This window comes from Lepisma saccharinum, chromosome 2, assembly GCF_977018435.1.
Source record: "Lepisma saccharinum chromosome 2, izLepSacc3.1, whole genome shotgun sequence".
Taxonomy (NCBI): domain Eukaryota; kingdom Metazoa; phylum Arthropoda; class Insecta; order Zygentoma; family Lepismatidae; genus Lepisma; species Lepisma saccharinum.
This window is the reverse complement of record NC_139230.1, coordinates 129,644,062-129,667,060: the sequence shown is the minus strand read 5'-3', so window position 1 is coordinate 129,667,060 and position 22,999 is coordinate 129,644,062. Positions and strand designations below refer to the sequence as shown.

Sequence of the window (22,999 nt, the reverse complement as noted above, 5' to 3'; positions counted from 1 at the left end):
TCCGTGACTGTTGTGACAGAGCGACCTAGATGTGGAGATCATCAACACTGCTTATGCCCTGTTCAAACTTTTCAGCCGACTTGTACACTTTTGATCGACTCATACAGTTGTCACTGTACTGAACTGTCCTGTGGCAAATAATTTCTATCGGTTGGCTTCACTAAAAAAATTATGTCGCAGCACTTTGCTGCTCCAGCTTGAAACACTCCTGTAAGGGTGCTGCAGTCTTGTGCAACTGTTTCCCAGCATCCCTTGCATGAGGTAGGCATGCCAGCCCCAGCTATGAATAGCTTACAGACGCCTTCAGAAAATAACAAACATATAACAATCACGGTCGTATTTTAGATTTTTTATACTACTTTTTCCGTTATTCATTGAATGCACCTTGTATATATATGTTCAGTTCTTTTAAAATGTATACATGTGTATGTGAGTTCTGAACTATGTTGGAACTCAGCTTTAACTACATTTTAAGCAGTTGCATAAAATGTAGTTTAGATCTGATTCTTTAAAGTGAACACCGAAAATTTTATTTCAGTTTCATAACTATTAATTTGAATATAGTAAGATCTTAGAAGAACAGCTTAATTGAATATTTGCTGTTTTTTTCTTTTACCATCAGAATCCAGGAAGCCAGCATCAGCAACTGAACAGCAAATATCCCCTGTCAAGATGAGTAATTCATTGGAATCCAGAACTTCAGAAGGACATGTCTCCAGTGAAAATTATCAAGTAAACACTCTTGTAAATTTGATTATTTAAGGCATTATTTTTTTTCTCTCTCTCTCTGAAGAAAACCCCCCTCTCCTTACCTTATGATTTTAAAAATAGTAAAATAATTGGCATTAATTTGTATTATTGATTTGATAAAATACACTTCTGGTCAAAAATAAATACTTTGGATAGGTGCTTATAAAATTTTGTCAATATGTACAGGATGGCGCATATTGTATCTACCAGTTTCAAATTACAATGGCAAGATCGTGAGTGCTTGTAGTAACTCTATATGGTTATGATATAAAAATATACACAATGCAGACATCTGTATACCTTGAAAGTAACGTTCTCTAAATGTTCTCCTTCTGCTTCGATGCACTGTTCAAGTCAATGTTGGAAGGCTTGCATGACGCACATCTCAACATGTCCTTTGGAATAGTGCATATTTCACAGTGGCTGGTGGTTCACAACATTACCCTTGGCTCCTTGGCTCTCCTCTGTCTAACCTACCTTTGAAGGCTGTGTGTCTGTGGAACAGGTGCATCAAAATCTTCATTGTTCTACTGCAGTGCTCGGTGCCTGTTTGGATGAAGGCTTCCACTGCCACAATCCAAGTCTGCACCAGTCAATGCTCTATGGTACACTAATTACCTGACTCCCAACTCTCCATGGTGCAGATATGCCACACATGTGCACTTGCATTCTGGCAGGGTTGCCAACTCATTGGTAGATAACAATCTGCACCACCCTGTGTATAAAATGCATTTAACCTACTAGCGGGCGCTTTCATAATCGTGTCACCAGCGGGCACGTGATGCATTTTTTACGTCATTTAGTATCATTCATTATGAGCAAGGATTTTTATAATATAAACGTAAATTTTTTTGGGTCTACATTTATTTATATCATACCTGAGGTTAATATAAATGAAACATATTTAAATACAAGTTAGAATGTTGAAACAAATAAAAAATATAGCACGTAACTTATTACATATTTATAGTGCACCACGCTTTTCATCAGCAGGCGCCTGTCGTACTTTTTACGACAGATATTCCTGCTGAAAACCTAAATGTTACATGTATTTTTTTTTGAGCATGCTAACTTGTATTTCAACATGTTTCATTTATATTAACCTCAGATATGATATAAATAAATGTAGACCAAAAAAAAATTACGTTTATATTATAAAAATCCTTGCTCATAATGAATGATACTAAATGATTCACTGTCATATTGATTGACTTCTATATATTCGTCACTTAATTCACTATCACTGTCCAATTCATATGATCCCTCTTCATCAGAAGAAACTTGAAGGATATGCTGAATTTCCCTCTTACGTTTTGTCGACATATTTTCAACAATGACCGCACGAAAAAATTACAGAACAGGAGCAGGCGCGAAGCGCAAACTTTACGACACTGTGTACTGATCTGAAATAAACAACAATTGACAGAGTATAACATACGGATACGTAACAATGACTGCTAATATGCAACACAAAATACCTCTTTGAGGAATACATAAAAAGCATAGGTCGACGAATTCAAAGGAAACACAAGAAAATTAAAGAAAATTACTTTTGGCATAAATTTTGCGCAAGTGCGCCCGCTCGAAGGTTAAAGTAGTGTTTCGTTTTGTTTTTTTCTGAGGAGAATGGCTCTGTTACTCTTCAAGATGGTTTGTTATTGTGTTCATCATAAGTTCTCAAAATATTAAGGAATGTTCATAATGATGTTGTGTGTGCTTGTGCATCTGTATAATTCACATGCACAATTATTTCATTAAAATAAATTGTGAATAATTTTATTATTATTTATAAAATGGTTTCAGTACAGAATACTGTTGCAAGCTGCAAGAAAAAGCACTGCCTGTAAGCGAATTTTTACCGATCTGATTTAAAATTGCAACTGTTCAATCTATAACCTAAATAGTTCATTTGCTTCCTTCATGTATGTAACTAGTGGACTCAGAGGGATTTTGCTTGGTAAAATACCTCTGTTGTAAATTTTCTCTACAAAATATGAGTATGTGGATTATACATTTATAAATACGGAGAAACTAATACTCACTTTTATACGCAAAGCTGGTTTTTGTCTTTCGATTAATTTCAGTGGCCACTGCCACCATCCTCGTTGGAACTTGCTATACTGTTGCTTGGCGTGCATCTTTTGTTTGTAGTTCTCTGGCTGCCGCTAGGTGTGCTGTTATTAACTGTGCGTCTCGGTCTGTGTTGTCTGCTATTTCCGGGCGATAACTTTTGTAGTAGGGGAATCCAAGTGTGGTGCGCTTGCCCACTATCGATGTTTAGCTCGTGTGGGAAGTGCATTATGGCATGTGTTTCCTTGATTTTGGTTTCTACGAGTGTGTGGGCAGTGTGTTTGACTTGAACCTTTTGAATTTTATGGCTATTGTATTTTATATATTTAGCAAGACCAGTAGTTGGTTCGGTATTTTTCGCATCTGCTAAGAGTGCTGTTGGATTTTTCCATTGACAGATCTGATGGACCTGCCGATGTAATGTGCCTTGCATTCACACTCGGCATCGTATACACCTGGGTTATCAAGGGGGGGGGGATCAGAAGTACCGTTTGTGTTTGTTCAGTTTATCAGCTATTTTGGAATTGTGTTTGTGCGCTACTTTGATGGCATATGGGAGAAGGGCTTTGGATATGCGGTTGGAAGTGGTGGGATGGTAGGGAAGGCAAACCATTTATATTTGCTGCTGGAGGTTAATTGTGGGTGGGTTGCTTGCAGATGGGTTGATTGTGGTTGGTTAGGGTGTCTGACCTGTATTTCCACTTTATTGCACCAAGTGGAAAGTTGTGCTTCAGTGTAGCCATGTTTCAGGGCTATCTTCTCTCGTAGATTCTCTTCTCTGCAACAGTCGGAGAAAGCTCTTCGATAAATGTTCAGCCACACATTGGCTTTTTGCTTGGGGGGATGGCTAGAGACAGCATGTATGTACTGGTTGCCTGCATCCAATTTTCTGTAGACCTTGATTGTGAATTTGTTAAGTGCTCAGCTGATTGTGATGTCCAGGAAGTTGATTTTACCATGTTTTTCTTGTTCTATGGTGAAGTTGAGCCTTGGGTGAATGCTATTTAGCTTGTTCACTAGAAGGTTGACTTCTTCTGTCTTTTTGTATACGACTATTGTGTCGTCCGCGTACCTTCCATATTAGATGTATTGTAGTTCTGGAGTGTGGAGTATCTCTTTTTCAGGCAGGTGCATAACGATGTTGGCTAAAGTAGCTGATAGTGGATTGCCCATTGCAACTCCCTCTGATTGATTGTAGAATTTATCACCAAACTGAAAGTAATTGTGTTTTGGACATCCAATAGCCTGGTTATCTCTTGTACCTCTAGAGCAGGGATTCTGTATGTTGTCAGCCATCTTTCAACTGAACGCAGCGCTAGGTATATGGGGATTGAACTGTACATATCTACTATGTCAATGCTGGCTAATTTTGCACTGTCAGCTTGCACTATTGAAGTCACAAGATATTTAGCATCGGCACTGTTGCAGAACACATATGTTAGTTTGTGCTTGAATTGAGATATTTTGTTTTTTAGCCAGTTTGTTAGTTGGACCGTGGGGTAATTGAAGCCAGCTATTATATGGCACATTGGAATTCCAGGTATATGAGTTTTGGTAATGCCATAGGCAATGGCAGGTGAAAGGTGGGGGTTGAAAAGGAATTTGTGGTCTTGTTCACTGAGTATAACACTAGATTTCACTGCATTTTTCACAATTCTATTGTACCTGTCTGTGGCGTCCTTTTTGATGACACTGTACGAGTTACTGTTTAGTTTGTCTATTACTTTCATAGAGTAATCGCCCTTGTGCATGATTACAAACTGGATTCAAAAGGTTCAAATCAAACACACTGCCCACATGCTCGTAGACACCAAAATCAAGGAAATGCATGCCATATTGCATTTCCCACACGAGCTAAACATCAATAGCGGGCAAGATCACCACACTTGGATTCCCCTACTACAACAGTTATTGCCCGGAAATAGCAGACAACACAGACCGAGACGCACAGTTAACAACAGCGCACCTAGCGGCAGCCAGAGAACTACAAACAAAAGATGCATGCCAAGAAACAGTACAGCAAGTTCCAAGGAGGATGGTGGCAGTGGCCACTGAAATTAATCGAAAAAGAAAAAACAGCTTCGTGGATAAAAGTGAGTACTAGTTGCTCCATATTTATATACTACCGCGTCTCTCTTTTCCCAATTATGCTATATGTATAACTTAGCGTTACATAAATCTTGACACAAAAAGCCAATAACACTTTTCTTGAGCTTCATTGTTTCAATACAAAGCAAGGAAATGAGAGTTTCAAGATCTACTTAGTCATTTCCACACATTTTATATTAGAACATGTCATGCGAAAATTTACATAATTTAGAACTACATAATTTGTATTCATGTCCAGATATTATTAGAATAATGAAATCAAGAAGACTTAGGTGGGCAGGCCATGTGGCACGAATGGGAGAGGAAAGAGGAGTTTACAGGATTCTTGTTGGGAAACCTGATGGTAAGAGACCTGTAGGAAGACCAAGACGAAGATGGAGGGACAACGTTGAGATGGACCTAAGGGAAATCGGTAGGGATGGAAAAGAGTATATAGAACTTGCTCAAGATAGGGAAAGATGCTGCAGCCATGAACCTTCGGGTTTAAGAAGGCTAGGGAGTTAGTTAGTTAGTCATTCGAAAATTTACATTAGCAAGGCAAAATGAATGTGGTGAAAGTAGGATAAAAATTTATTGTTGAATAATGAAAAGATATTCTGTGTGCCATCCAACTGCACTTACAGTGAGGTCTACAAACACAAGCAGGAAGAGGGTATTACAGTGACAGTTGTAACCAAGCACTTAGAAAATTTTGTTAGTGTTGAAAATAACATATTTCTTCGCATATTTTGGTGACCATATGTTCCGAACAAGATTTCAAAGAAAATATATCACCGTTATTTCTTTTGATCTTCCACCTCGGAGCACTAGGTAGACATTGTTACATTCAAACAGTATCAGCATTGTATCCAGTATTTACATAAATGTAGCCTTTCAACGATGAGTTCCAACGATTGTGTTATTTTTGGAACATGAAAAACACAAGCCGTCATTGTAAAGACTTAAACAGAAAAGCAGTTTTAGAGGGCAAAGATGTCAGTTCAAAGAAGTGAATTTAAATTCTGTGGGTTTGTATTGCAAGGGGGCATCTAAAGATGTATGCCTAAATATCACGTGAATGTGTTGCGATCCTGTACAAGTGATTCAATCATGCGTAATTGTTATATTAAATGGTGATTATTACAGTTAATTGGCAAAATCACTCTTTTCAAAATATGTTTTGTGTGTTGCACTGCATCACAAATATGTATACAGATGTGGTGGGTTTATTAGGATTGTTCGTTGCACGAAGGCGGTGCAGGTGAAAGTTGTGTTTGTGTTCATCTCTCCTGGTGATGGGTGAATCTTATGGATCACTTCTAGGGATGCTGCTCTAGGAATCTCAGATATCTTTTGGAGTCTCAGGATTCATTCTTCTGGAGGTAAGAAGAAGCTTATTTTTTGTTTCAAGTAACCCACAGGAAGATTTTCATGGAAGGATACATGCTTATGCTGGTTGTATAACAGCAAGAAATCTTAATGACCTTTTCGAGATTGGAATTTATCCAAAAATCATTCTTTCACAGTATTTGTGAAAATAAAGCACAGATGATAGAATGATCATTCCTTTTAATAGAGTTTTTATTAATAGTAAAAGTCAGGCATCGAGCAAACAGGCTTAAACTGTTCAATTTCAGAAATAAATTTAAATAATGCATAGGCAAAGTGATCGTATAAAACCTCCTTGGAATATCATAATTGGTATTCTTTTGAAGTTGCATGGCCAGGGTTATATAAAAGTTGTTTGGTCAAAGATTTCCATTTAAATCTTTAATTTTCAGGATAATTAAATAATATTTCACCAATAGGTAGCAACTTTCTACATCTTTCATGCCATCATTTATTAGTGCATGTTCTTTCTTATATATTTTGTTTCATTCAGAATTGTTTTCAGGCACAAATTGTAATTCTTTTAATAAAGAATATGAATTTATCCTTAAGCCTACATAGAGAATAAAAATAGCACACCTTTCACGATAATTCAGTAACTTGCGAGGTTCTCAATTTTTTAATAGTCTGTAATTCTTTGTTTCCTTAATTCACTTTTTCAATAGACATTTTCTTAAGATCCGAATGCTTCATAAAACTTATAGTGCTCCAGTTTAGTCCACTTGATTTCAGAGTCCCATATGTTTCTACATATAAAAATACACATTAATTCATTAAGTGTGTGTGTGTGTTTTTGTTTATACGACGCTGCTCATTAAATGTTGGCAAAATTTATATGTTGCTGTTCATTCTTATTTGGTTTCTGATTTGCCAATAGGCAGTAATGGACTATAATCTGAATCAACGAAACTTAGAATTGCATTGGTTTCTGTTCAATTAGATATTTTGCACAAGGGTGTCTGCAGAGGGGGTGTAGATATCTGGAAAGACTTCATACAATCAAATTTTGAAATTGTAGCCCGAAAACATGGACGAGGGGTGCCATGAAAGACTGCAATTATCGCAGTGGTGGGGATGTTGTATTAGAATTCTCTAAACTTGAGGAAAGCATCATCTCACCATTCCTTCACTTTAAGTACTGTTTTAAGATAGCAAACTAACTAAGTTCATCCCCTCTCTTTTCTCTAAGTTCATCTTAAAGTTTTTTTCACGAATCGAGTTGCAAGTTGTAGTAAAATTTGGAAAATATGTAGTAAAATTAGGAACATGCAAAGTATCATTGTAAAGAAATTAAGGAAATTTAAATTTTTACTATTCCATTACCTATGTACATTGTGCTTTTAAATGCCTTGCAGCATTATAATTTGCTCAGTACCATGAACACAGGATTACCCATTAATATTATCGCACATTAAAAATACACCTTTATTCTAAAGATGAAACATGTTCTTTAACAAATTTGCAACAATCTATAATAGCGTATTTATTGCTTTTAACAATTCTTTTGGATAAGATGATGTGGGGATCAGCTGTCTCCCAAGGAGAATGAATGTGATGATTTTTGTAATGGATAAAGGCATCGATAATGTTTGCCTCAGCTAGACCCCCCCCCCCCTTTCCCAAGCGGATGGGCAAAACTACTCCAATGTGTGGACTGTTGTAGATTTGTGTGAATATAGTCCTGAAATTTACCAAGTTCAAGCACACATTTCCATTATCATTTTTCACTTTAAAGATGTTTAGTATCTTCCACAACCTGCTTGATCCTATTCATTCTACATGCTTTTATTTTGTTGATGTTTCTCATCACATACTTTTAATATGAAAGTGTTGGTAAGGAGGAGGAGGAGGATACAAATATATGCAGAACTATACTATTTATCAGTGCTACCACTTGCATAGTGTGTGGGTATATGTGTATGTATAATGGGGGCAGGGTGGGGTTGCCTTTGAGACAGAGTGCTTTGAAACTGTAATGGAAACATTACTATTAAGAAACCATTCTCCCTGCTTTATTTGTATTGAATTTACCACTATTAACAAACAAGGTAAGATCCATAAGTGGGTTGTGCATGTATTTTTCTTTCGGAGTAATCAAAAGGAACAGTAATGCTTACATTAAAAATATACATTTTTGAAATTCCATTTATTGTGAATATTTGTACCTATCCCTAGAATATTCAATACTTTTAGAGGACTCAAGTGTGCAATGGAGAAAGTTGAGTAGCACATGGACTCCCATGTACACTCAAGTTTCCTTGAACCACTCATGTTACATTTTCAGGTCCAAAAATTTCCTGTGCTGGGAACATTCAAATGTTTTTCACATTCTAAATAATGTCTGCAAATACATACATGACTGATTGTGTATGTATGTATTTGATCTTTAACATAGATTTGTTCACATGTTTATACCTAAGGAGACACTCACTGAACACTTGCTAAAGTTTGTGCTTTATAATCCTTTCATCTTCATTACATGTTCAGCTATGAGTAATTGAGGCATTGGAGAGATTAAAGGAGAGAGTGACATTTTCCCCAAGGTCCTTTTCTCTGAGGCAGCTGGGGAGCACTGTAGACAACTTAGCTCTTTTGGAGCCAGATCTGGCTCTTTCATGCACTCATTTGGCTGTGAACATTGGCACCCGTCCCCTGCCCCACTATGATGCTATCACTGGCTCCAGCCCACATAGGCCAACTTTTGCCATGAGTATACATTTTGCATGTGACGTGATATTGTTATATTGGCTGCATCGCCCCCCCCCCCTCCCTCTTACCTACCCAGCTGTGTAGCACTGTGGCTGAGGTGAAGATGAAGATTGTTATTCAGGAATCCTTTATTTTGGATTTCATACAGCCACCTATAGATTATTAAGATGTGTGATGTTGCCGGATCTATATGATGAGAACTAAGAATAAATTGTCATCACTTCAAAGTTAACGGTAATATCAGTAACTCCACCCCCTTGGCAACTAAATTTACCCTATGAAGGGTGACTAAAATGCCTTTTAAAGTCAACTTTAGCTCCATTTAAGATTAAATTTAGCTCTTTTGTGCACATCAGATTTGGCAAGACTGCTAGGATGGCCGTAGGAGCAAGGAGAAGTACATTTCACTTATGGAAGCATTATTTTATTCATCCTCTCGAGAATATCAAATATCCAATGTCCAATGATGTAGAAAAGTACATGGATGGGAGAAGGACATGTTGAACAATGTCTTAGTCATATTAAAAGTTGAAACTCCCATTTGATTAGCCGTAACTTGTAGTTAAAGTTGATTCCACATGAGGAATCCATAGGATTCTGTAAATACTTATTCATTATATTTTTCAAAGTTTTTTTTTTAGTAGCAGTGCCCATTCCGACGATATTGAAATAAATGTGCAACTGGTGTGAAATTGTCACTCTTTCTCTTAAAAGTGAACTCGCAAAATAAAAAAGTTGCTGGAATAAGCAGTATTGAAACATCTGTCATGTTCTATTGCTCATTCACTGTCCTATTCTAAACATATTTCAGAGGACTGCAGTCATGGTAGACTTCTGTCAGATGTTCCATGAGTTCCTACAGTCTTACAACAATAAAAGAAAAATCTGCCTTTGTTGAGTGCACCTCTAATATCTGAAATGCCTCAATTATCCTAACATGTTCACAATTCCATCACCTTCCCCTTTGTAGTTTTGGATACATTCCCAAATTTAACATTCATATCTTCTAAAACTATTATTACATCATTTTTCTCATGTTGGATAATACATTCTGACCACTTGTTGGAAGAAATATCTTATGTTCCTTTCACTTTTTCACCTGTTGGGCCATGAAAGATTATTCAAGTTATGTTAAAGAACTTGATGTTGCCCTGACTGGGTTCATATCCAGAGATTTTTTTTTATTTATTTATTTATAATATAGAATTGTAAATGTTACCCCTCATTCTTTGCTCCATTCATTCATATTGAACATATTTTATGCATCCGTTTGCTTTGAGAAGCCCTGTCATTTTCATCTGACTTGTTGTAGAGTTGCTTTGCTAAACTTGCATTTTTTAAGTTGTTTTATTAACCCCACAATTTATCCATGCTCATAGTGCATTCTAATGTTGGAGAACAAGTATATTATTTGTGTGTGCTATGCTGTATTTCTCATGTTTTTCCTCATAATCATTCATTATTTTCTGAAAGGTCTTGCAATTTGCATGAGTTTGTGTTCAGTATGCTTTATGCTCAGATAGGTCAAATGTGACTGCACCTACAGTTTAAGTGGTATCCAAACTACTGTGCAATGTGTTTCCACCAGGGATCAAACCCAGAACATCATGATTGCAGAGAGACAGCTATGGTTGGATGCATGCATGCTGTAATTTCAACCTTACTAACATATTTATTATATATATTCTCCCGCATTCGCTCAGCCTAAATTATATTAGTGAGAGGGGAATAAAAATGCAAAATTTTCATTCTGCCTTCTTGAGGGTTTCGGATGGAAAAGTTGTGGATTCATTTTAACTGTGAATATTGTAGTTGTCAGAAAACGTTATTCAACTTTTTTTCTCAAAAATTGTATTTTGCAACAAAGATGAAGAATATAAATTTTGGTTTGTAATGAGTTCTTAATTAAATCCAGAAGACTTAGGTGGGCAGGCCATGTGGCACGAATGGGAGAGGAAAGAGGAGTTTACAGGATTCTTGTTGGGAAACCTGATGGTAAGAGACCTGTAGGAAGGCCAAGACGAAGAAGGAGGGACAACGTTGAGATGGACCTAAGGGAAATCGGTAGGGATGGAAAAGAGTATATAGAACTTGCTCAAGATAGGGAAAGATGGAAGGCCTGTGTTGCTGCAGCCATGAACCTTCGGGTTTAAGAAGGCTAGGGAGTTAGTTAGTTAGTTAATGAGTTCTTGTACGGACATGAAGGGAATTGAGTGGGGACCAAAATATTGTAGGGCCTTGGGGAGGGATGAATGCCTGCTGTATATTTAATTATCAGGTTTCTTTGTAAGTGTTACTGCATGGTAATTATGAAGCTTTATTAATTTTTGATTAAAAAATAATTGCAGGATACACCAACAGTGCCGAGCCGAGCTAGAGTGTACCGGTTCTTTGAATCATGTTCAAATGATGAAGAGGTAGGCGTTAGTCAATAGCCTGTTCACTGCAGTTGCTTTGCACTATTTTAATACATAATTATGATATATTGTGCTATATATCTTTACCTCATCACGTAACATGCAATTTCACATGGAATATTTTGGGTTCAAGTTGCTGGAGAAGGCACTCATATTACATTGAGTTTCATGTCATCGTCATTCATCCTCATCAACACATTTAGCTTAAAGAAATAGACAAGAAGCTAAATATATAAACATACAAAAAATATAATTGTTAAAGTGCAGTAAAAGTTGCAAAGGAATAAGAATAATACAAAATAAAAATGGAGTTAATGATAAGAATTAGAGAGAAAAATTACTCTTGGAAGAAAACTTTGCCATGGTTGAATTAATTCCTTAAAACTTTGCAGTTTCAACTTCATGTACATCTCATCTTCTATCAGCTTCTGTCACAGGGCTGAAGAAAACATCATAGTACGAAGCAAATAGCTGATTATGATATGTGTATGTAAAAAAAATTCAAACACTGCCATGCAGTTTTACAAAGCATATATGTTTCTTAGTTCTGCATCACGTTGGACCAGGGGGAAATTAGCAGGTCCACTGAAACTTATATATATAAACATCACTCATGTCAGATACATGTAACATAAGAAATATATAGAGTTGAACAAAAGTATACTGACAAACTTTTACACGTTCTCGAAGCTTTCCTGGCTGCGAACAAAGAAGGGATCCCTGAAGAAGAGAGTGGTGTTATTTCTTGAATGCTCAGAAACCTATTTGAAAATCACCTGGTTGATTGCCTGAGAAATCCTCTTCATCATTTCACAGATTGTTCAGCGATGTTGACTGAGTATTCTGATATGAGGAACCCATTGTCCCTGGTACCTTATTACAAAGTAATTGCATTTCTTTGGTTGTTCAAACTTGACTACCTTTGTGTATGTTTACACCAAATTTGTTTCATTTCTTGAGCTAAATTACCTTTGCATATGTTTACTGAGTGCAATACCATTTGACTGATTGCCATGGGGTACCCGAAAACTTTGCAGTCACTGTTAGAGAACATCTTGATGCACAGTTTGGTCAAAGGTGGCTTGGTTGTGGTGGTCCTGTTCCATGGACAGTTCAATCACTAGATATGACACCAATGGACTTCATCTTATGGACTCATGTGAAGAGCTTAGTGTACGAGACTCCAGTCAACACTCCCATGGACCTGGTTGCTAGGATTATCGCAGCCACTGAAGATGGTGTGTCAATCTCCTGGGATGCTAGAGCATGTGTGACAGTCCATAATGTATTGCTGTACAGTTTGTCGTGATCATGGCAGTCAACATTTTGAACAGCTGCTCGAAAGAAACATTTTGTATTGAATAGTATGCACTGTACTGTACTGTACATACAGTACAGTTATTTAACAAAGAAGTACGAGTTTTGTTCTAGGTTTTAAATTCATGCTTGTAACCCCAATGCATTTACTCTGCTAATAACTGGCACTATATAACTGACAGACCTAACAAAACTACCTATTACACATTTTAGTTAGTGGTATTAAAATTTAGTAAGGAACACAGTGTGTATATGCAACAGTATCTCAATAATAAACAGAAGAACGATAAAACTTGTTTTCATCTCGGCAGGGATACAAAAGTTCCATTAGCATTGTACTAACACGGGCTTTGCACTTCACACATTTTTGATCGCTGTTCCAAGAAAAATGCCAGCCAAGCAATTACAGGAATGTGCAAGGTAAGCAGATTACATGTGTTGCGGTGGAGGCCGAAGGAATGCTACATTTTCTTTTCTGCATTTAAGATAACCGTGAGGAACGAAACATGTACGATCACCATGCAACTCCCCTGCATAATATAAGCACTAATGTTTGATTGCGACCAAGTGCAGGGGCCACGTTCTGGGATAGAGGAATGGACGGAAGATGCTGGTACAATCAATGCTTCACAAAGGATCTAAGCAATGCAATTGCTATACCCTGCTGGTTCTGGTTTCCAGAACTTACATTAATAGGCTTCGGTTTCTCAGCTCTAAATTGAATACATAACAAAATTCGCTACTGCATAAACAGGCTGAACAAACTACAAACAAAGTTTTGATCCCCAGTATAGAGAGATCAACCACAATTAATTATGTAGAGAACTAACATAACAATGTTTGTATTAATCTTTATATATCTTTTACTATGTATTGTATTGTATTATATTATAATATATATTATAGAACTGAACCAATAAATTAGAAATGTTAAGGTTGGGGAACCGTAAAAAATGCACACAACTGACGTCTTGGCATATTTTAAGTAACCAGGACAATAAGTAAATAAGTGCATACACTCGAATGTATGCAGGAGGAGGCAGGCTTACTTCAGGGTCCTCCACCCCTCTTTAACATTTGTCCTTGGTTTGTTTCTTTTCTCATAATTTTTGTATTGCTTGTATTGCTATTCATAATATTACAGAAGAAGATGAGTGGTTGATTATTTTTTTCTTTCTAATGAATCAGAACCCATCTCTCACAGCCCAAAGGAATAATACAAGTATGACACATCAAGATCACCTTACTCTGTATAAAGGTACCATGGGTTCCTCATATGCCAAAACATTCACCCAACATCCCTGAACAACCTGTGAATAATGTTTGTTGGTAGAGTTCTGTTCCACCCTGTATAATTTGTATTTTGTAATTTGCTTGTGGTCAATGCCTTTCATTCTGGGAATTAAATGTGTGGTTCTTGTCCACATGGATCACAAGACTTTCCACAGTAAGATAATCTAATTTTGATATTTTTTGGGGGGTTGGGGGTTATTATTCTTTGAATTTTCTTTCTGTTACTATGACCATGTTTTGTGCTGGTTTTAATTTGAAATGTGAATAAATGTAGTGACATTCAAAAGAGCAATGTAATTGATGCAAAATGTACAAAAAGTTGTGGAAAATATGTATGTCATTGTTAACAAATTATTAACAAATCCACTAATCGAATGTAATGGATTATTTTGTTGCAGGAGGGGGAGGTTGTCAACAAGCCAGTGTATATGCGAAAAGGGTACCGGTTTTTTGATTGTGACAATGAAAATGTTCCTTCCAGTGAATAAAATGGTAAGTGCTTTTTCCCAACTCTTAAAGTTTGTTCTGCCATGTCAAAGTGCCCCTGAATCTCTATTTTTGAAATTAAATGAAATGTTGTAGCTTTATTGTCTCTTGTGAGTTGACAATCTAAAATTGTCATTCGATGAAAATTCAAGTACTATGCATAATCAAGTTATAAGGTAGAAGATATTTTACATATTGCTTGTTTAATTTAACTTTTTATTTACTTTTGTTTGTATTGTGTTCCACCCAAACCAAAAGACAATTAATTTCATCTTTTACTGTTACATTTTCCCTTCAACTCCCCTAGAATATTCAAATATCCCTTATCTTTATGCCTAGAAGTAAAATATTTTTCATAATTTGAAAATTCACAGAAATTAAAATAAATTTCTAATTAAGTAAAAAATTGCAAATGGTTGGTGTAGGGACGTTACAAACCCATTGCCCAGTGGCTTGTTCACTGCAGTTAGTCAACCAACAGATTATAATGGTCAACATTTTGCTCTCTTGGGATTTACATATCTGTCCTGTCATGGCTCTATGAGCATCCTACAATTGGCAAATGTGGGGTATGGTTGGTGGACTAGTATGTGATTATCCCACCTAGATTCGAGGGATCCACTGATGAACAACAGGTTCATATTGGGAGTTTGCCGTAGATTTATTGATTTGCTTTATTTTACTTCGCTTTTTGTGCGACTTTTGGCTAATTTGCGAAGATGGGAATGAGTGATGAAATGATTAAATTGACGAATGGACACTCACAAACACCCTTGACCAGGTCAGAATTTGAACCCGGAACCCCTGGCTTCATAACGCGATGTGCTAATCACTCCGCCATGGGAGCCAGCTCTTTGGTGTAGAGCTGACAACTTTGCACTGTAAAAAAGGTACGTTAAGGATCAGAAATATGGGCCATGGATGTTCCCATGGTAAAATATTCTGGAGGTTAAATAGTCTGTCATTTGAATCTCCGGGCAGGCACTACTTTGGGAGGTCCCTGGACTAGGGATAGGTTATACATTAGGAATGAGAATATTGAAATAGGCACCTGGAATGTTCTGAGCCTGGAATGTTCAGTGTACAGTTAATGAGATAGCTAAGTATAAATTAAATGTAGTAGTGATCCAGGAAGTTAGATGCCCAGGAGAATGTAATTGTAAAACTAAAAATTATACTTTTTTCTATGGCGGTACTGACAATGATAATATTTGGAACAGGGTTCTGCATAAATAATAGAATTATCTCGGCCCTTAAAACAGTAGAATTTATTAATGATAGGATATCATATGCAGTTTTACAAGCTAGGTGGTGCAAAATTGTTTTAATAAACATTCATGGAAAAATAGTTCGCCTCGTGCTTCAGTGTGGGCGGACGTGCGTGTTGTGTTCGTTCCATTCATACCGCTAAGGACTTATTTACTTTAGTGAATAGGAGAAAGAGTTTTGTGTTGTCTTGTGTGTTAAAATTTGGACCTATTTATGTTTGTGTTTATGTTTTGTCTGATACATTCCTTCAGTACCTATGTCCAAAATCGCAATGGAGCGATAGGGACACGTGTGAGAAGAAGAATAAACATTCATGCGCCAACAGAAGATAAAGATGATAATAATACTAAACAAGATTTTTATGCAGAGTCAGAACAGATCTTCGATAAATTTTCCCAGTGTGATATGAAAATCCTGTTAGGTGGCTGTAATGCACAGATTGGTAAAGGAGAGACACTTAAACCCACTATTGGTAAAGAAAGTCTTCATGAATTAAGCAATGTTATAAAATTACTTTTGCAACCTCAAGGAATTTAATTGTGAAAAATACCACTTTTAAACACAAATATACATGGTCTTCTCGAGATGGTAGAACTCATAATCAAATAGATCATATTCTCATTGATAAAGGAAGACATACTAGTATGATTGACGTTCATTCACAAGAGGTGCTGACTGTCCCATTGACTATTGTTTTGTAATTGCTAAATTAAGAGAAAGACTCTCAGTGATATATTATAAGCAACAAAATCTAAATGTTCTAACATTCAATATGGAAAAATTTGCTTCTGAAAGAATTAATAAAGATTACCAAATTAACCTGTCAAGTAGATTTGAAGATTTGAAGGATTTAAATGATGATGAAACTATAAACAAAACAGACGTACATTGAAATTGTGAACACATACGTAATGCAATACAGAATGTTTCCGGGCTGATGATACAAACTTTGAGGGATGATGGAGAAGGGCACATGTATCAATTTGAGATAAGGAACCCTGGTGCAGAAACAACTTAGTCGAAAGTTATAAGTGAAAATCGGTAAATGTAAATGTAATAATTTTATTACCTGCACAAGTTTCACAAGCTACTACATTCACAACAGTTGTTCAAAGTGGTGTCTCCCAGCTTTGCTGCAGTCATGACATCATCGCACAAAGTTCTGGCATGCTCGTTAGAACAACCCCGTGGTCATTCGCACAATGTCACAGGCAGTGAGAATTCTTGCAAGGAGATCCTCTTCAATCTACTACAGGTGTCTCGTACACAAGGCTGTCTCGTACACAATCATGAGGGGTGGGGACAGGAAACTCCAATACTGCACTGCAGATGGCATGATGTATGTCTCAGACATGTGCAGTCCCGATGTGAAGGATGGTCGACTGTCTGTGTTTACAAGTTGAAGTGTAACAGTCGATCAGCCATAGTGAAATGGAGTACACGGTAGCAGACTTTTCGGACATGATTTTTGTGTACGGACAAGCAAATGAAAACAATTTGGAGGCCGAAAGGTTGTATCGGGCCAAGTACTCACGTAGGTGACATCCGACCCACACCATGTTTCCAAGACTGTTCCAATGGTTAGAGGAAACAGGGCATGTGCAACCACAAAACCAGGACTGAGGAGGACAATGATACGTACAGACTTCCGAATTGGAAGAAGCAGTGCTTGCACGTGTGGATGAGGAGCCTTCAAATAGCACCTGATCAGTTGCACCTGAAATTGGTGTCTGCACACAATACAGTGTGAAAAATTATACAAGAACAACAGCTACACCCCTACTATCGTCAGAAAGTGCCTGCTTTGACTCCTGCTGACTTTGGACCTTGCATCGAGTTCAGCCAATGATTACTGCAATGCTGTGTGGTGCGCCATTGCCATCAGCGACACAGAGCACCTTCAAGGGGAAATAAGACACCTGCACACAACTTTCAAACAGAACAGATACAGTGAACGGATTATCAACAAGACATTAAGGAGAGTAACACACAAGATCAACTAACGAACAAACCCGGACCCACCTGATGACCAAGAAGACAAGAAGATAGCCATCGTTCCATACACTGGTAACTTCTCTGCAGTCATCAGCCTCATTCTTTCGAAACACAACATCAGGACGATCCACAAACCACCATCGAAAGTAAGAAGCCGACTACGAAACCCTAAAGATGACCTAGGACAGAAGACACCCGGGGTTTACCATGTCACCTTTTCCTGCAGTAAAGCCTACATTGGACAAACAGGGAGGACCATTGAACAGCGCTGCAAGGAACATGCCAGCTATATCAAGAATTTTCATCCCAAAAAATCAGGGTTAGCAGAACATTATATTCAGGAAGGCCATAGAATTGACTTCACAACCACCGAGATCATCAATAAATCATCAAATTACTGGGACCGTCTCATCAAAGAAGCAATAGCCATACACAGGGAAAAGAAAAACTTCAACAGGGACACGGGACTCGAATTGGACCCAGCCTGGTTAGTGATAGTCAACAGGGAGTGCGGATGTCAGAGAAATGTCACCTGATTGGCCCACCATCTACACCGGACCCCTACCTCACCAAATACATATAACATCACTCTGCAATTCAATCCCTGAAGATGAGAGTGATGCTAGCTCTCGAAATCTTGGAAGCCTATCCAGATATCACCTGGCTGATTGCCCGAGAAAATCTCTTCAACAGTAAATGATTATCTAATAAGCCCATACTTCTTCCTCCCTGCTGAACTGCACCAGTGTACCTTGTGTTTCTGCAAGACATCATTGGTGAAACATATCCCACTTGATCTTCGTCAACGTATGTGGTTCCAACATGATGTAGCCTGAGCTCACTTTGAATGTACTGTTCGTGAACACCTGCTTCAGACGTTCCGTGAAAGGTGGATAGCAAGAGGGGGTCCCGTTCTGTGGCCAGCTCGGTCACCTGATCTAACTCCACTTGATTTCTTCTTGTGGTTTCATGTGAAAAGTCTTGTGTACGAGACACTTGCCAGGACTGAAGAGGATCGATCTCCTTGCAAGAATTCTCCCTGCCTGTGACATTGTTCGAACGACCCTGGTGTTGTTCCAACAGTTACACCAGAACTTTGTGCAACAATGTCATGCTTGCAGCGAAGCTGTGGGATGCCACTTTGAACAACTGTTGTGAATGTAGCAGCTTGTGAAACTTGTGCAGGTAATAAAAGGTAATCTTTATACACCGATTTTCACTTATAACGTTTGACTAAGTCGTTTCTGGACTATGGTTCCTTATCTCAAATTCATACATGTGCCCTTCTCCATCATCCCTGATAGTTTATATCATCAGCCCGGAAACACCCTGTAGAATCAGCAGCTAAGGAAAGTGTAGGTTACCATAAACAATGAAAGAGTAAGCTGAGGTTTGATTATCAATGTCATAATCTAATAGAAATAAGAAATCAGGCTACACTTCTGTGGTTAAATAACTCCAATGATACAAATTTAGGCAATTATAATAGAATAAAGGGTGAAGTTAACCACATGTTTACAAGTTAAAAAAGAGATACTTTAAAAGCAAAATTAACGAAATTGAATCAAACAGCAAAAACAAAAGTATAAGAGATTTGGCAACCTAAAGTAAACTTGATAAAAGATATAAACGGTTAATTTTTGGCTGATCCAAGCAATATTTTAAATCGATGGAAGAACTACTTTATTGGCCTTTTAAATGTTCATGTAAGAGATAAATCAGAATAAATGAAATGCAAACAGCAGAACCATTAGTTCCAGAATCTAACTTGACTGAAGTTAAAGATGCTATTTAATCTTAGAACACTACCGTACGTAAATTTTTTGGGTGGTGTGCCCTTAATCCCCTTTCCTACCTCCCACTTCTCACCTATTCACCCCTCCACCTCAAGTAGTCTGTCAGATGTGAGACAGCACTGTGGTAAGAAGGGTGCAAGCATTGAACATCCTGATTTTGTATGTTATGTTGTGCACTGTACGTCAATTTTACGTAGCTCTAGTAAAACGAGAATAATCTTTCACGTAATTTTGACATTCGTAAATTCGATTTTGATAGTTAGATTTTAAAAAAACAAAAGTTTAGAAACATGCATTCATTCCTTATTTACAGTATTATAAATATTATTATTATTTCTTTCCATTGTTTGAATTTTTCGCCTTCATTCTTAATGTACGTACAGGCTTCAAGACATTCTCTTAAAATATTCAATTTTTTGAAAGCGATGTTTACACATTTTTAAATGAAGAATAAAACCCCAATATAAGGAAAATAGACAAAATAATGTTAGAAAAGAATAATCATTTTGCTTTCTTGATGTAGAGGTTCTGTTGAAAATCAATTTCTTCATGTATGTAAAATTTACGTAGCGCTAGTTGCAATGTCATATGGGGACACGATAGTATTCTAGGGTTAAGAGCTAAAGAATAACAAAGCACCTTGCATTGATTTAATACCAGCTAAGTTATTTTAATAAGGTGGGAATTTGTTAATATGTCTAATTCATAAATTTATTTGTTTAATATGAAATAAATAACAAACCCCCAACAGTGGAAAAAATCAATCATTGTTCCTCTGTTTAAAATAGGTGACAAAATGAACTGCAATAATTACTGTGGAATTTCTCTACTCTTGACATCATATAAAATATTATCTAACATTCTTTTAACAAGACTAACTCCTTATGCTAATGAGATTATAGGTGATTATAAATGTGGATTTGAACGTAACAGATCAACTATAGATCAAATTTTTCACATCAGACAGACACTTAAGAAATTGTGAGAATATAATAAAAATGTCCATCAGCTATTCTTTGATTTTAAAAAAAGTATGTGATTCAGTTAAAAGAGATAAATTATATAATATATTAGTTGAGTTTGGAATATCTAATAAGCTTGTTGATAGGATAAAAGTATGCAACAGTGAAACGGAAAGTAAGATTCATGTAGGCATTAATGTGTGTGACAAATTTACAATTCATGATGGGCTAAGAGAAGGAGATGCATTATCTCCATTGCTCTTTAATTTTGCCTTAGAATATGCTGTTTGGAAGGTAAAACAATCTAATGAAGGACTAAAATTAAACGATGTTAATCAGTTGTTAGCAGGGTGGATAAAAATCATTATTTTGATTGTGATATTGCAACACTGTGAACTATACTGCACATGGGGTGCTTTAGTGTAGCAAAATGTTCTTTCTTTATCTATGTTCTAAGTATTTCTGTTGCACTTCTAAGCCACATAGTATTATGAAGTTAACATCAGTCGAATACTTTAGGGGACTAAATATGTAATAAAAAATACATCAAACCAAGAAAAACAGAGCACACAGCATATTCAGATGTTACATAGAAGTGAGTAAGTGAGGAAAGGGAGGACACATAGTTAATGTGTTACAAAAGTGAACATGAAACTGTCTCTCTCCCATCTCCCAAGCATGTAACTTATGTTAACTTAATAATATTACATCACTGACAAAGTGCAGCAGAGAATTGCAGCTGATATTAGAAGACAGACAAAGACAGAACGTACATCAAGCATGCACAGTATAATTCACGATGTATTTCAGACTTTAAAAATGAAGAGTTGGAGGACAGGTGTACCACACATGCCTATGCATGTTACAGAAAACAATATGCCAAACGCAGGGTTAATTTGGTTGGCAGAATTGTGCAAACTACCAGGATCTCTCCATCTGAGGATAGGTTGTGAATCATTAGGCAGACTAAATGTGGACTTTTCTGAAAAACAGTGGCGGCTCATGCTACTTATTGCTAGGAGGGCTGCATTCATAAAAAGACAAAAAAACTTAACTATTTGAAGATGATTCACCTATGTGGTGCATTATTCATTTTTACTTGTGTGATTTACCATTCAGAATACCAGATTATATAACTTACTGCCAGAAAACAAATAACTCTTCGAATCGATTCTAAAACTTAAACTATCATGCACTTACTAACAAGCAAAATGGATGTGTTACATGGCCGGCCACTGTTTCTCTCAGTAATCGCATGTTTATGCATGGTGTCCGCCATCATAATGTGAGAGCTTTCGATTTCTACCATTTGGCAACGCCATCTTACATTAGCTGCATTGAATGCAGTCAGCTTTTTAGCATTGACAAAGGCCTAGCAGGGAGGGAAATGGAAGCAGTGCTTATGTTAGAGAGTTAACATGGAGATGTACTGGCAGTCCCCAAGGGGGAAGTGGCTTCATATACCAGTATGCCTCTCGTCGCGTGCCAAGTGAATTTGAGAGCTCCACACAGCTCAGTGGGACGCAGTAATATAGTTACTTACTTACTTACTTATTCCGATCCTCTTCTACCAATTGGTGTCGAGGTTTTGTAGAGAGCTCGCCATCTGTCACGATCTTCTGCCAACTTCCTTCCTTCACTCCACGAGATGTTCCTCCTGCTCAGGATATCCTTCATTACCTCATTCCATGTCCTACGTGGTCTTCCTTTCGGTCTCTTTACACCCAATCCTCCCATTCTTGCTTCCCATACTTGTTTAGGTATTCGATGTTCAGGCATTCTGCTGAGGTGTCCAAACCATCTGAGTTGTGCTTGCTCCACATCCTGATATATTGGTTTTGTGTTTAATGTTATTCTGATTGTTTGATTTCTGATTTTGTCCCTTCTGGTCTTTCCCACTGTTCTCCTCAAATATTTCATTTCTGCTGTTTGTAAGTTTTGTTTTTGTTTTTCATTAATTAGCCTAAAAGTAATATAGTGAAAGTATAAATATTTAATTTTTCTTACTAATGGCAACAAAATGTAATTTGTTTGGGGGGGGGCTACAGTCCTGTAGCCCCTTCATCGACCGCCACTGCTGAAAAGTGAACACAGCCCCACTGTTCCGGTCTAAGCAGACCCGAAACCATTATTTTTTAGAGGGGAGGGGGGCAAGGCCGAAACCATAGATACATACACACACAGTTCACGCATACATGTGTATGTTTGTATAAATTTGTCGACAGGGCTGTACAACGGAAGTAGACAGAACCTTTACTAAAAAAGAACTAAAAGAGAAATGAAAAGAGAAAGAAGGCAGAGATGTTCAGAATCGAACGAGACTACTTTCATCTAAGGTATGTAAATAGAGGAGACCCAGACGCTCTCCTATCATACAAATACTTTAGAAACAGAGCCAAAAAAGCAATCAGAAATGCAAAATTTAAACACTATAACGAAACGGTAAATGTGAATATAA

The 22,999-nt window shown here is 37.1% G+C and overlaps 1 protein-coding gene across 1 annotated transcript in view; it reads left to right on the top strand.

Moving 5' to 3' along the window:
- Positions 1-22,999, top strand: part of LOC145984496 (uncharacterized) — a 97,327-nt gene that overhangs the window by 56,058 nt on the left and 18,270 nt on the right. The window contains exons 6-8 of the mRNA XM_083118153.1: positions 623-732; positions 11,355-11,423; positions 14,432-14,525. Coding sequence (XP_082974279.1) covers positions 623-732; positions 11,355-11,423; positions 14,432-14,521 — 269 coding nt within the window. The 3' untranslated portion in view covers positions 14,522-14,525. The remainder of the gene's footprint in view (positions 1-622; positions 733-11,354; positions 11,424-14,431; positions 14,526-22,999) is intronic.